This window comes from Lithobates pipiens, unplaced genomic scaffold (assembly GCF_037356315.1).
Source record: "Lithobates pipiens isolate NorthernLeopardFrog02 unplaced genomic scaffold, aLitPip1_a1.2 Scaffold_1, whole genome shotgun sequence".
Taxonomy (NCBI): Eukaryota; Metazoa; Chordata; class Amphibia; order Anura; family Ranidae; genus Lithobates; species Lithobates pipiens.
In genome coordinates, this window is record NW_027507685.1 from 97,406,248 (window position 1) to 97,419,082 (window position 12,835).

Here is a 12,835-nt window from a genome sequence, read left to right on the forward strand (position 1 = left end):
AGAATTCCCTTCCACAGGTGGTGGTCTTAGCGAGGGGCATCAATAGTTTAAAAAAACTATTAGATAAGCACCTGAACGACCACAACATACAGGGATATACAAGGTAATACTGACATATAATCACACACATAGGTTGGACTTGATGGGCTTGTGTCTCTTTTCAACCTCACCTACTATGTAATTGCAGATGCACAAACAAGCACAAGGGATAAGGATGGGTTCTTTGGCATCCCTGCATATACAAGGTGGTAGTCAAGGATATGATCTGACCATCACATCTATCTACATGGCCAAACGTATGTGGACAACCCTCAAGATAATTGAGTTCAGGTGTTTCCAGTGACATACTGTTTATGCTACAGCACAAAAAGGTATTTTAGACAACTGTGCATCTCCAACCTTTGGTGAAGGCCTTTTTCTGTTCCAGCATGAGCCAGATCCAAGAAGATATCGTTTGGTGTTGAGGAACTTTTCGTGGCCTGCAGAGAGCCCCAACCTCAACCCTCCTGATCACCGCTGCTATCATTTGGAACACCAACTATAAGGCATGTTATTTAGTCTAACATTAGTACCTGACCTCACAAATTTTCCTTTGGCTGAATGGACACAAATTTTAATGGACACACTCACAAGTCTTGTAGGAAGCCTTATCGGAAGAGTAGAAGCTGTTGTTACCAAGAAGGGAGCCAACTACACATAAATGGCCATAATTTTAGAATAGGAAGTGCAACACGCTCATATAGGTGTTATGATCAAGTGTCTACAAATTGTTGGCCATACAGTGTACTTTGTCAGTACGGCAATCCAAGACCTTGTTAAATAAGGTCCATTATTTGAGGCTGGATTCACATATGAGCACGCAGCGGCTCACAGCAGGAGTCCGGTGCATCCACATTTATCGATTCAGGTCCGATTTCAGCCCGACTTTTTCAATTAAATTTTTTCTTGAGTTCTCTTACCCATGCAGCTGTGGTCTTCTTCCATAGTAGCTGCTCCTTTCCCACCATGCATGATCCAGACTTTTAAGGTATTTTCAGGTACCAGATGTTAAAATTTACACAATTTTATTTGATCCTGGCACAGCAGACAGGAGATCAATACTGCCAACACAGAACAATTCGAACTGGAGTTGGGCTTTAAGGCTTTTTTTTCCAAAGAGTTCCTTGAGAGCTCTTTATTACCCTACAGACAGTCCAGTGTTATCTCCTGCTTCAAAAATTAAATGTCAAGTGGGTCAGGTGCCATTGGTACCTCAAAACGAATTTCTATTTGTTAGCTATAGATTTGAAATAGATAAGTATAGTGTGATTGCTAGCATACTGCATTTTGGTAGGATGGAACTATCTTGCCTTGACTGTTGTTCTCCCATCAAAAGTGAAGGATTTTATTTGTCCATTCTCCAAAAATACTTTGAGGACATTCGGAATGAGGAGAAGGGGAGGAGAGTCTTTCATCTTCAACATGTCCTAGGATAAAACGAAAAGAATAGTTTTCAAATGGTAAGCATAATACAGAAGCAACACGCTTACTAGTATAACCAAGGAACAAATAATCTCAGATCTATTACAAAGTATTTCTCTTGTATGAAGTCTTTTCGTACTGTTTTGTTAACTGTAATTTATAATATGAGTTAGTATTGCAATCTCCAATGTGGTCAAAAAACTTCATAAATGAGAAAAATGAATCCCCCCCCCTAATTTTCTGCTCTGTAGGGCCCTATATAGTCTCAGAGAATGTGAGAGTCTGAAAGTAAGCAGCTTCTGCAATTTTTGGTCTTTAAAGAAAATATTACATTAATTCTACAACAGCTTGTTTAATTACTCTGCGTTATTTTTTATGATACTCAATATAGTAAGATATGACCATAAGTATGAGGAAAGCTCACTTGGCTGTTCTTCTCCCATGACCCTTTTTCAGCACTCCTGTGACCCGTTTTCAGCAGACAGCGGGCTGAAGTCCACTGTCTGCTGATGTGTCAGAGTCGGTCCAGGCTCGGGAAAGATCACAACCATATGGATATCTGCCCACATGCCTGGACTGGCACCTGGCTCAGCCTCTCAGTAAGCCACTGAGAGGCTGATCCAGCCATCCACCTCAACAGCCCTGTGCTTCAGTGAGCATGGGGGGGGGGAGGTTGAAGAGCAGAAAGTCACTGACTGACAGTCAACAGCTCTCTGTTCAGGGAACTGTGAGAACCGAGCCATCAAATACCAGGTTCTCACCGTCTTCTCAGTGTTAGAGTCAACAGGGGACAGATGCAGAACTGGGCAGAACTGGTCCAATGCTGCATCCAGCTAGGTAATTATGATTCTACAAAAAAAAAATGGACTTCCATATATCTCTTTTGATGTTAAATAACACATGGGTTGCAACGGACTTTAAACATGCCTGCCTTTGTTCATCTCTATTACATGATGGATCGAAGGGGCTAGTAGTTAACACCATAAAGATAAGGTTCTTTGTGATTTCTTTTAAACATTTTGGGAGTGGTAGTCTGTAATGCAGGGTGCACAGGCAGCCGCCTCCCCATCCAAGAGTCCGGTGCCCTAATCTACATGCTGGGCACCGGACGCATGGATTCCTATTGGGATTTTTTTTTTGAAGCATGTTATTAGAGCCAGAGGCTCTAATAGGCTTCAAATAAGGGTTGGCTCAGGGCTCAAAGCACTGTGCCCTGAGCACCCCCAGTTATGTTACAATAGCGAATGAACATTCGCTATTGTCTTCCTGATTCTCCTCCCGGCCAATCAGAAAGTGGTCCACCGAAAAAAGAAGCAATCCGATTGGCATAGGAGGGGGAGGGAAGAGACGCACGGCAGAAGCCATTGTAATGCTGAGGAGGAGACGCAGGGGGTAACACTGCCCGCACCATAGATGGGGTAAGTGCAGGGCTGGTAACTGACCAACCGTGGGGGGGGTTTGACCTGACTGACCGAGGGTGGGGGTGGCTGTGGGTGTCCCCCCACAAAAAAAATATGCCACCAGCCGCCACTGTATGGATAGAGTAAGGTCAGTTTATGGTGCCATTGGCGTCCCATCGGGGAGATTTCCCTTAACTTCCTGATGCATAGCCACAACAGGAAGTGGGTGGAAACTCTTCCAAAGTGAGGGAATCCCTGGTTGCCATCAGTACTAGTATTTGCCCTGGGAGATTTCCCCTCTACTCCTGTGACAACTCCAAACTTAGGATTTTCTTTTACTTTCCCTGGTTATCGGGACAAATAGAGATGCTGACTCTCCCTAACGGGGGCAGCAATAAAAACTTGACAGGTTTTGTAACCCCTCTCCACTTCATCTAAAACGAAAAAAAAAAGAAAGTTTTGCTCTCATTACTTACTGCGTCTGTATCGCCAACAGTGACCAATTCAGAAAATCGGACCCTAGTTGGGTTGGAGCGAAGCTTCTCCTTCTTGGCTGCGCTAATGAATGCAGATTTTGGAGACTACAAGAACACAAATCAAATGTTTGGAATTTATTGCAAACACACACACACACAAAAAACGATTTTATTACTGCAAAATCACATTTTTTTTAATAAGCTAAATATATTAACCAAAAGGATTCCTTCAAGCAAAACCTTTTCAATGGAACTCGCAGTGGCTCTCCAAGAGGGTCTCAACTGTCAATCTGACATTACTTTGCCCTCTCTTCCTCATGGGGGTAGACCACCAGTGCTATCTGCATTGCTGGGCTATGAGTTTGGCAGCCAGGTCCTTCAGAAGGCAAGAAGCAGCCAACCAATGTGGAGCCAGGAGCGGATCTCGCCATAGCTGCCCCCTCTCCTTCATCCTTTCTTGCCCCACCCTGATCATGTGACTCATTTGCCTTAGGCACCCAATGGCAGCTTAGACACCTAGTGTAAATGGTAAATGAAGGCACAGAAAGTCATCTCTTAACTTTCAATGGCCGAATGCAAAAGGAAAGCGAAAAGAAGGTGACTAGTAGTGATGATTTAGAGACTTTCCGGGGTGCAGTTCGGGGCAGGTTTGGCGAACATTACCATGCTGAATCCAAACCTTTTTGAAGCCAATGGGAGCCAAAAATTTAAAAATAGTAATGCCCATTTTCTAGGCTAATAGGCAAGGGATTATCAAACAAATGACATGTGGAGATGGACATTGCCCTGGGGCCTATGTACTAAAGAAAAAATATATAGTAATGTTTATAGTGAAACTTTAAAACTGCTAAATTGCATTAAATAACATGCCTGGGTGTGTCCTAATCTTTAATACCTCAATAGTTAAGTGAATAAATCATTAGAAATGAACATACGGTATATTAGATATCTATACAATGTATGCAACCCACTACAGCAACAATGACAGAACAGCCAGGGATTCCATTCACCTATGCCAGACCCTTATCCTAGGTGGTATAAATGTTACTGGTGCACCCCCACAAAAAAAAGGGCAGGTCTGAATTTTTAATAGGGTCCCTACACAAAAATCAAGAAAAAGAAAAGAAAGCGAAGCCCCTCCAAAAATCCATACCAGCTCCTTACCCGAGCATGCGGCCTGGCAGGCCAGGAAAGGGGGGGGGCGAGCATGTGCCTCCCCCCGAATCATACCAAGCCACATGCCCCCAATATGGGTGGGGTACCAATGCTGATTAGCCCAAGGGCCTCCTTCTCACAGCTCTGGCCTGGTGGTTGTGGCAATCTGCAGGTAGGGGGTTTATAAGGATCTGGAAGCTTTCGGTAACAATAAAGGGTCCCTCAGAAACCGGTTACCCCCCCATGTGAATGTATAAGGGGTACCTAGACTGGTTCACAAAAAAAATGTAAACACACGGGCATAGTTTTTGATACATTCTTTAATTAAAGAGACGTCCCATGATGTGCATACGTCATTAATGACATTCTCCGGTAATGCAGATCCATGACATGTTCATATATGGTCAATGACATCACTCTGAGTCCTGCCCCATTGTTATATCAACTGTCATCTGCCTGAACTGTGATCCGGCAGGAGTGAAGAGACAGGACCAGCGGTAACCATTTTTTATTCTTTTGGTGGGTGTCGGGCATCATGATTAATGTAGATCTGCATCGCTGGACAAAGTACTTCATGCTTTTTTTTTTTTGCCGGGGATCCCCCTTTAAATTATGGAGGGATACGAAAGTCTCCGTTTTTATTTTTGTTAAAAATAACAAAACTGTTATACTTACCTGCCCTGTGCAGTTGGTTTTGCACAGGGCAGCCTGGATCCTCCTCTTCTCGGGTCCCTCTTCAGTGCTCCTGGCCCCTCTCCCCCTGTTGAGTGCCCCCACAGCAAGTAGCTTGCTATGGGGGGCACTTGAGCCGCAGCTCCCTGTGTCTATTCAGACACGGAGCCCCACCCCCTCTCTCTCCTCATTGGCTCACTGACTTTGTTTAACAGCAGCGGGAGCCAATGATGCTTTGCTGCTGTCTCAGCCAATGAGGAGAGAGTGTCCCAGGCTAGATGGTAAAGGGGCTTTAGGTAAGTATTAGGGGGGCTGATGAACACAGAAGGTATTTTTTTTATCTTAATGCATAAAAAATCTGCCTTTACAACCACTTTAAGGACTCATCAGTGTCTGCAACCACTGGTGTCCTTAACAGCTACTGACAGCAGGATAATCAACGGTCGTCCATGTGGGCTGTTATGGCTATTGTTATGCCACTGGTAGGGGGTTCACAGCACAAGGGTAATTTTTTTCTTCTGCCCTAGAGTTTGCCCTAAATCATAAAATACAGTCCGGACATTACAGCCAATTATCCCACTTTTTGATTTGTCATGATCTTTCAAGGGCTTTCCAACTATCAACAGCCATCCAACATTATGATAAAGGGATGATTAAGCAAATGATGTGCAGTATAACAAAACCCAATCACTTACTTGATGAGGTTGTAGAACTGTCAAAGTGATGGACTCCTTTGCATTCCTGCAGCATCCAAAAAAATAATGTATGCACCATTTTCTGGTTTTAATATAATAATTAATATCCAAAGATCACAGTATGAAAACACATCAATGCCATGTTACAAACTCTAAAATGAAGGAGAACTGAACAAAATTGCCTTTCGGAAGGGTTGAAATCAAATATGGGGTTGAGCATACAACTAAAATATTTTACACGTCAATTATTGTTTTTGCAAATTAAAGATACACTATATTAGCAAAAATATTGGGATGCCTTCACATGCACATTAACTTTAATGGCATCCCAGTATTAGTCCATAGGGTTCAATATTGAGTTGGTCCACCCTTTGCAACTATAAAAGCTTCAACTCTTCTGGTAAGGCCGTCCACAAGGTTTAGGAGTGTGTCTATGGTAATGTTTGTGTTCTGTCGGGTTGAGGTCAGAACTCTGTGCAGGCCACTGAAGTTCCTCCACCCCAAACTCGCTCATCCATGTCTTCATGGACCTTACTTTGTGCACTGGTCCAAATCATTTGGTCGAGGGGAGATTATGGTGTGGGGTTGTTTTTCAGGGGTTGGGCTTGGCCCCTTAGTTCCAATGAAGAGAAATGTCTTAAGGCGTCAGCATACCAAGACATTTTGGGCAATTTCATGTTCCCAACTTTGTAGGAACAGTTTGGGGATGGCCCCTTCCTGTTCCAAAATCACTGTGCAGGGCTTCTCGACCAACATCAGTGCCTGACCTCACAAATGTGCTTCTGGAAGAATGGTCAAACATTCCCATAGACACCCTCCTAAACCTCGTGGACAGCCTTCCCAGAAGAGTTGGAGCTGTTATACCTGCAAAGGGTGGGCCAACTCATAATTGAACCCTACGGACTAAGACTGGGATGCCATTAAAGTCCATGTGCGTGTAAAGGCAGGCGTTCCAATACTTTTGGTAATATAGTGAATGTAAAACCAAAAATGGAGATGGTGTGGGGAAGTATTAGAAACACCTATTGGGTTGTTACTGCTACCTGGGCCTCCTTTGTAGATATTTACCCTTCCAAAATTACATCAGAAAACATTTGATTTTCCACAAGCCACAAAAATGTTGATGTTTTTGGAAAAAAAAAGTGTTCTTTAACCACTTGCAGACCGGACCATTTTGCTGGTCAAAGACCAGACCACTTTTTGCGATTCGGCACTGCGTCGCTTTAACTGACAATTGCGCGGTCGTGCGACGTGGCTCCCAAACAAAATTGGCGTCCTTTTTTTCCCACAAATAGAGCTTTCTTTTGGTGGTATTTGATTACCTCTGCGATTTTTATTTTTTGCGCTATAAACAAAAATAGAGCGACAATTTTGAAAAAAACACATTATTTTTTACTTTTTGTTATAATAAATATCCCCCAAAAATATATATAAAAAAACATTTTTTTCCCTCAGTTTAGGCCGATACGTATTCTTCTACATATTTTTGGTAAAAAAAATCGCAATAAGCGATTATTGATTGGTTTGCGCAAAAGTTATAGCGTTTACAAAATAGGGATAGTTTTATAGCATTTTTATTAATAATTTTATTTTTTTATTTTTTTTACTAGTAATGGCGGCGATCAGTGATTTTTATTGTGACTGCGACATTGTGGGGGACCCATCGGACATTTTTGACACATTTTTGGGACCATTGTCATTTATACAGTAATCACTGCTATATAAATGCAGTGATTCCTGTGTAAATGACACTGGCAGTGAAAGGGTTAACCAGTGGGTGGCAGTGTAGGGGTTAAGTGTTCCTAGGGGTGTGTTACTAACTGTGTTACTAACTGTGGGGGGGTTGGGCTTTCATTTAGTGTACACTGATCTCTGCTCCAATCACATGGAGCAGAGATCAGCGTCACTAGTTGCTAGGCAGAATGGAGAAATGTTGTTTATACAGCATTTCCTCCATTCGGCCGCTCCGTGAGACAATCGCGGGGATGCCCGCGGCGATCGAGTCCGCGGGTCCCGCAACCGGACTCACGGGGGTCCCGACCAGCGATGGCAGGGCGGCATCAAATATTGGACGTACCTGTACGCCAATATGCCTGCCCGTGCCATTCTGTCGACGTACATCGTCGTGCGCTGGTCGGGAAGTGGTTAAGGAAAAACACTTACCAGTCCATTCTAGTTTACTAATTGTAAAGATCAAAACACAATAAGACAGATATGCTAATTTCCTACAGGCATCTAGCCGATGTCTTAGGCCTTCTTAATGGTCTTCCCCATTAAACTCAAACTTGTGGAATACAGTTCATAGACTGGTAATTTTTCCCACCTTGCACTGGACACAATTGCTCATACCAGGACCCAAATGCAAGCCTTTTCTTAATGCTTCTTAAAGGGCCCTTTATAATGAAGAGTGGATATCCGCTACAGTCTATCTCAACTTTTTTACCACAGAGGAGCCTCTAAAATAATTTTCAACACTCAGGGAACCCTTACTAAAACCAATTCATTAGGGATCAATAGCGAGCATGACCCTTACAGAGGCAGTTAAAATGTCAACTTTACAGATAGCTGAAAAGACAATTGGCGTCTTGCTACCAGCTCTGCCAAGTGGCATTGGTCCATCAAATGGGAGGTCAATCAACCTCAGTTCAAGGACCCCCCCAGAATACCCTTAAGGGCACGACAGCCTCCTTGGCACTCCATCTTCAGTTTCCAATCTGCCCCTGCTGGCATGACACAAGAGTATTTAAGAGGTACCCACCCCCTGCCAGCCTACATTTCTGGGGATTGGCTGAGGCCCTCATCAATACTCTAGGCAGCTCCTCCTAGCCACTGGCTTCTCCAAGGTTACAGCAAGTAGGGGGAGGTAACAGAGGAGCTGCCTGATGAGTCAACCAGCCTCCCTGAGTCACTCATCCCTGACCCAGGTTCAACCCAGCCTGGCTCTCAGCCAGGCTAAATTTACCTACAGCTTACAACTATGTACACCTAGCACTCTACAGTAGAGGGTGCTACATACAGCTTACTTAGCAACAATTAAAATGATCTTTGACTCTGGTCCGTATTTGGTCTGGCGCTCCTTTCAGTAATACTGTGGTTTGAGCTGTTGTTGGGTGCATAAGAGCCGCCATGCAAGAGCTTCTGAACATGTTTGAAGTGGGCCTTCATCTGACTATATGTACTTTTTTTTTTTTTTAATTCACGCACAAAAAGCTCCAAAAAAATAACAAATTCCCTGAGCATGCCTAGACCAACACAAATGATTTTCACACACCAAAAGCCACAACAAAAAACCAACGTCACTGAGCATGCCCAGAAAAACCCAAATGCAGGTAGCACAAAATAAGCCACCCCCTGTCCAAAACTAAGCACACCATCCAGCATGTTACAAAATTACAGATGGGACAAACACCCCCCAGTCCAGGGGGGCAAACAAAGAGCCTAAAGCCCCGTACACACTATCAGATTGTCTGCTGAGTTTTTCCTTCAGATTTACCAAAACCATGTAGTAGAAGGGCCTGCCTGATTGCATACACATTGAAACTCCTGAGGTTTGACCTCATATTATATGGTTTTGGTAAATCTGAAGGAAAAACTCAGCAGACAATCTGATAGTGTGTACGGGGCTTTACATGGGCAAAAGTTATACAACAAATATCATTGCAGTCTATGGGAACTGATTTGTTAATTTTGCGAGTCCCCACTTGGCTGACTTATATTCTAGTTATTGGCCTTAAAATGGGTATGGGGGCCTAGGTCCCACCCTGAGGGACATATATCAATGTCCCCAATTTGGACAACCCCAAAAAGGAAACAAGGAGAAGAGCCTTTAAAAATGAAACATTTCTTAAAAGCTAGTAACTTGGGGGGATGGGGGAAGGACTTCCTCTGCCTGTAAAGTGGTGCATCTGTAGCATGTATCCAAAATGCTGCTTCAAAGATGTACGGCTTTGGAGAAAACTTACAAATCTACATTGCAGCTGCAAGATTTTAACCCAAAACAAAAAATAGTCTGCCCCCCAATACATACATGTTCATTTGGGTCTGGTAAGTCTTAAAATGAGAACCTCCACATGAAAAATCCCACCCCAAACTAAAAAAAAATATTGTGCCCCTCCCACACACTAACAAGCCCCTAGCCAAACACACAGCAAGCCAGCCCATGAAGGGGGGGGTGGATGCTTTGGGGCAGGAGGGGCTCGGGCACCCCAAAAGTCAAGCACCTTGTTCCCCTATTCAGGGGGACAAGGGCCTCTTCCACACAACCCTAGGCTGGGGTTGTGGGGGGGCTGCAGATAGGGGGCTTTACGGAATGTGGGAAACCCCTTTAAACTAGTGGGTACAAGGTGCTTTGTGGTTGGTATTGGGTTGAGCCAAACAAGCCCCAATGGTAGCCAGCTATGTTACGTGCATGTGGCCTTGTATGGTTCAGGAGGAGTTTGGGTGATCACTCTTCTCCCCCTTTCCTAGCTGGCCCTGTTATAAGCTCTGAAAAAGGATGTGGCTTGGATTGGTATAGGCAGCTTACAGCCTTTGGAAAACAGAGTGGAGTGTGGAGTTCCCCATTTAAAAGGGAAAGTTAGCCCATGGAAATCCAAGGGTTTAGAGGGGGTAGACACGAGCATTGGAGAATGGAGTGTGGCGCTTCCCTTTAAAGGGGAAAGTTAGCCCATGGAAATCCAAGGGGTTAGAGGGGGGAGACACAAGCATTGGAGAATGAAGTGTGGCATTCCCCTTTAAAATGGAAAGTTAGCCCATGGAAATCCAAGGGGTTAGAGGGGGAGACATGAGCATTGGAGAATGGAGTGTGGCGCTTCCCTTTAAAACAAAAGTTAGCCCATGGAAATCCAAGGGGTCAGAGGGGGGAGACATGAGCATTGGAGAATGGAGTGTGGCGTTCTCCTTTAAAAGGGAAAGTTAGCCCATGGAAATCCAAGGGGTTAGAGGGGGAGACATGAGCATTGGAGAATGGAGTGTGGCGTTCCCCTTTAAAAGCAAAAGTTAGCCCATGGAAATCCAAGGGGTCAGAGGGGGGAGACAAAAGCATTGGAGAATGGAGTGTGGAGTTCCCCTTTAAAAGCGAAAGTTAGCCCAAGGAAATTGTATGCATTAGAGCAGGAAGGTTGCATGCCGTTTTAGGAGCATCTAGAGGAGTGAGAATCTTTTTACATAATTTTAACAAGGTGCATGTCACATGTTGGCAACGTAACATGCTAACATGACCTATGTGCAAATCTCCTTAAAAAAATACATAAAGGTGGAGGGGTGTAAAAAAAAAAAATGTGTCAAGATTAGAGGTGTGCCCCTTCAACCCACACAATTGCATGTACAGCTTTACTTGACATTTACTAAGATTTTGGCTACGCAGTGAACAAACGCATGTGAAAGAGCGCAACAGTCGCTTGCGCATGCGCAGTGCTTACGTTGATCTAACGCCGTCCTAAAGGTACTTGCGGGCACAGCAGGCTTTCTCTGAAAAAGTTACTTTCTCATTCTGTTTTGGGCATATTTGTTACTTGGGCAGTTGTTACTAAACTTCCTCACATCACCCCATAATATTGGCTCCCCCATCTTCTGTCAATATTGATTTGGAGATGCCATGCGCCATGTCCATAGTGGTGCACAGATTGCATTCTCCCATGTGCCGAGATCGCTATAGTAAATGGGGGATGTGCACACCATTTTGTAAAATATGAATATGTGCGTTGCGCCTCGCTGTGCGCCTCTACTGATGGCACAAGGCTTTCAGAAAATAACCTCTCCATGGTCTCACAAATAAAGAAAAGCGGTAAGCACATTTGTAAAGCACAGTAAGGCCATACTGCAGCTTCATAAATATTCCCCTAAGTGTATTACCTGCTGGTAGTTCAGGACTATAGCAATTGTTATTTAAAGCGGAGGTCCACCCTAAAGTGGACCTTCCGCTCATTGGAACCCTCCCCCCCTCCAGCGCCACAATTGGCACCTTTCAGGGGGGAGGGGGTGCAGGTACCTGTACAGTACAGGTATCTGCACCCACTTCCGGCGTAGATTCTGCAGAAGGTACGCCCCTTTCCGCAGAATCTACGCCCCTTTCCGAAGGTCCCCCGCTGCCTGCTGGGAAACACACGGATCCCAGAGACAGCGGGGACCATCCTTATTGCGCAGCGCGACTCGCGCATGCGCAGTAGGGAACCGGGAAATGAAGCCGAAAGGCTCCACTTCCTGATTCCCATTCCCAAGATGGCGGCAGCAGCACCCGAGAGACGATCGAGAGATCGGCTTCGGGTGCCGACATCGCGGGCGCGCTGGGCGGGTAAGTGTCATTATTTTAAAATTCTGCAGCTGCAGTATTTGTAGCTGCTGGCTTTTAAAAAAAAAAAAAAATGGCGGACTCCCGCTTTAACCACTTACGAACCGCCCGCCGCAGTTTTACGTCGGTACTTTGAAGAGGAATATCGTTGTTATAGCAGCAGCTAGCTGCCATAGCCCCGGTATCCTCTTCTTCAGCAGGCTGTCCACTTTCAGATAAAAATGGTCTCTGTGGCAGATTCGCCGCAAGATCACTTTTATCGGCGGCGGGAGAAGGGTCCCCCCCCCCCTCCGCTGCTTACCAGAGCCATCGGTAGCGGCGGAGGCAATCAAATCCTTCTCCTGGCTTGGTATGGAGATGAGTGTGGGAAAGATGGCCCCCCACCCGTTTCCATATCATTGCAGGGCGGAAGCGACATCAAAACGTCACTTCCGCCCATAGCTCTTAAAGGGCCCTTTTTTTTCTTTTTTTTTCAAATGACAAAAATTGTATTTCTTTTTTTATTGCATTTTAGTGTAAATATGAGATGTGAGGTCTTTTTGCCCCCAGATCCCATATTCATGCTTTTTCTTTCTATTACAAGGGATGTTTACATCCCTTGTAATAGGAATAAAAGTGACACCATTTTTTTTAAAGAAAACAGTGTAAAAATAAAAAATAAAAGGTAAAATAAATGCGAAAAAAAAT

At 44.4% G+C, this 12,835-nt stretch overlaps 1 protein-coding gene across 1 annotated transcript in view; it reads right to left on the minus strand.

Annotated features, from left to right (window-relative positions):
• The window catches only part of FRMPD3 (FERM and PDZ domain containing 3), a 241,210-nt gene that overhangs the window by 64,984 nt on the left and 163,391 nt on the right, over positions 1-12,835 (minus strand). The window contains exons 5-7 of the mRNA XM_077466653.1: positions 5,860-5,905; positions 3,338-3,442; positions 1,350-1,466 (exon numbers count right to left, since the gene is read on the minus strand). Coding sequence (XP_077322779.1) covers positions 1,350-1,466; positions 3,338-3,442; positions 5,860-5,905 — 268 coding nt within the window. The remainder of the gene's footprint in view (positions 1-1,349; positions 1,467-3,337; positions 3,443-5,859; positions 5,906-12,835) is intronic.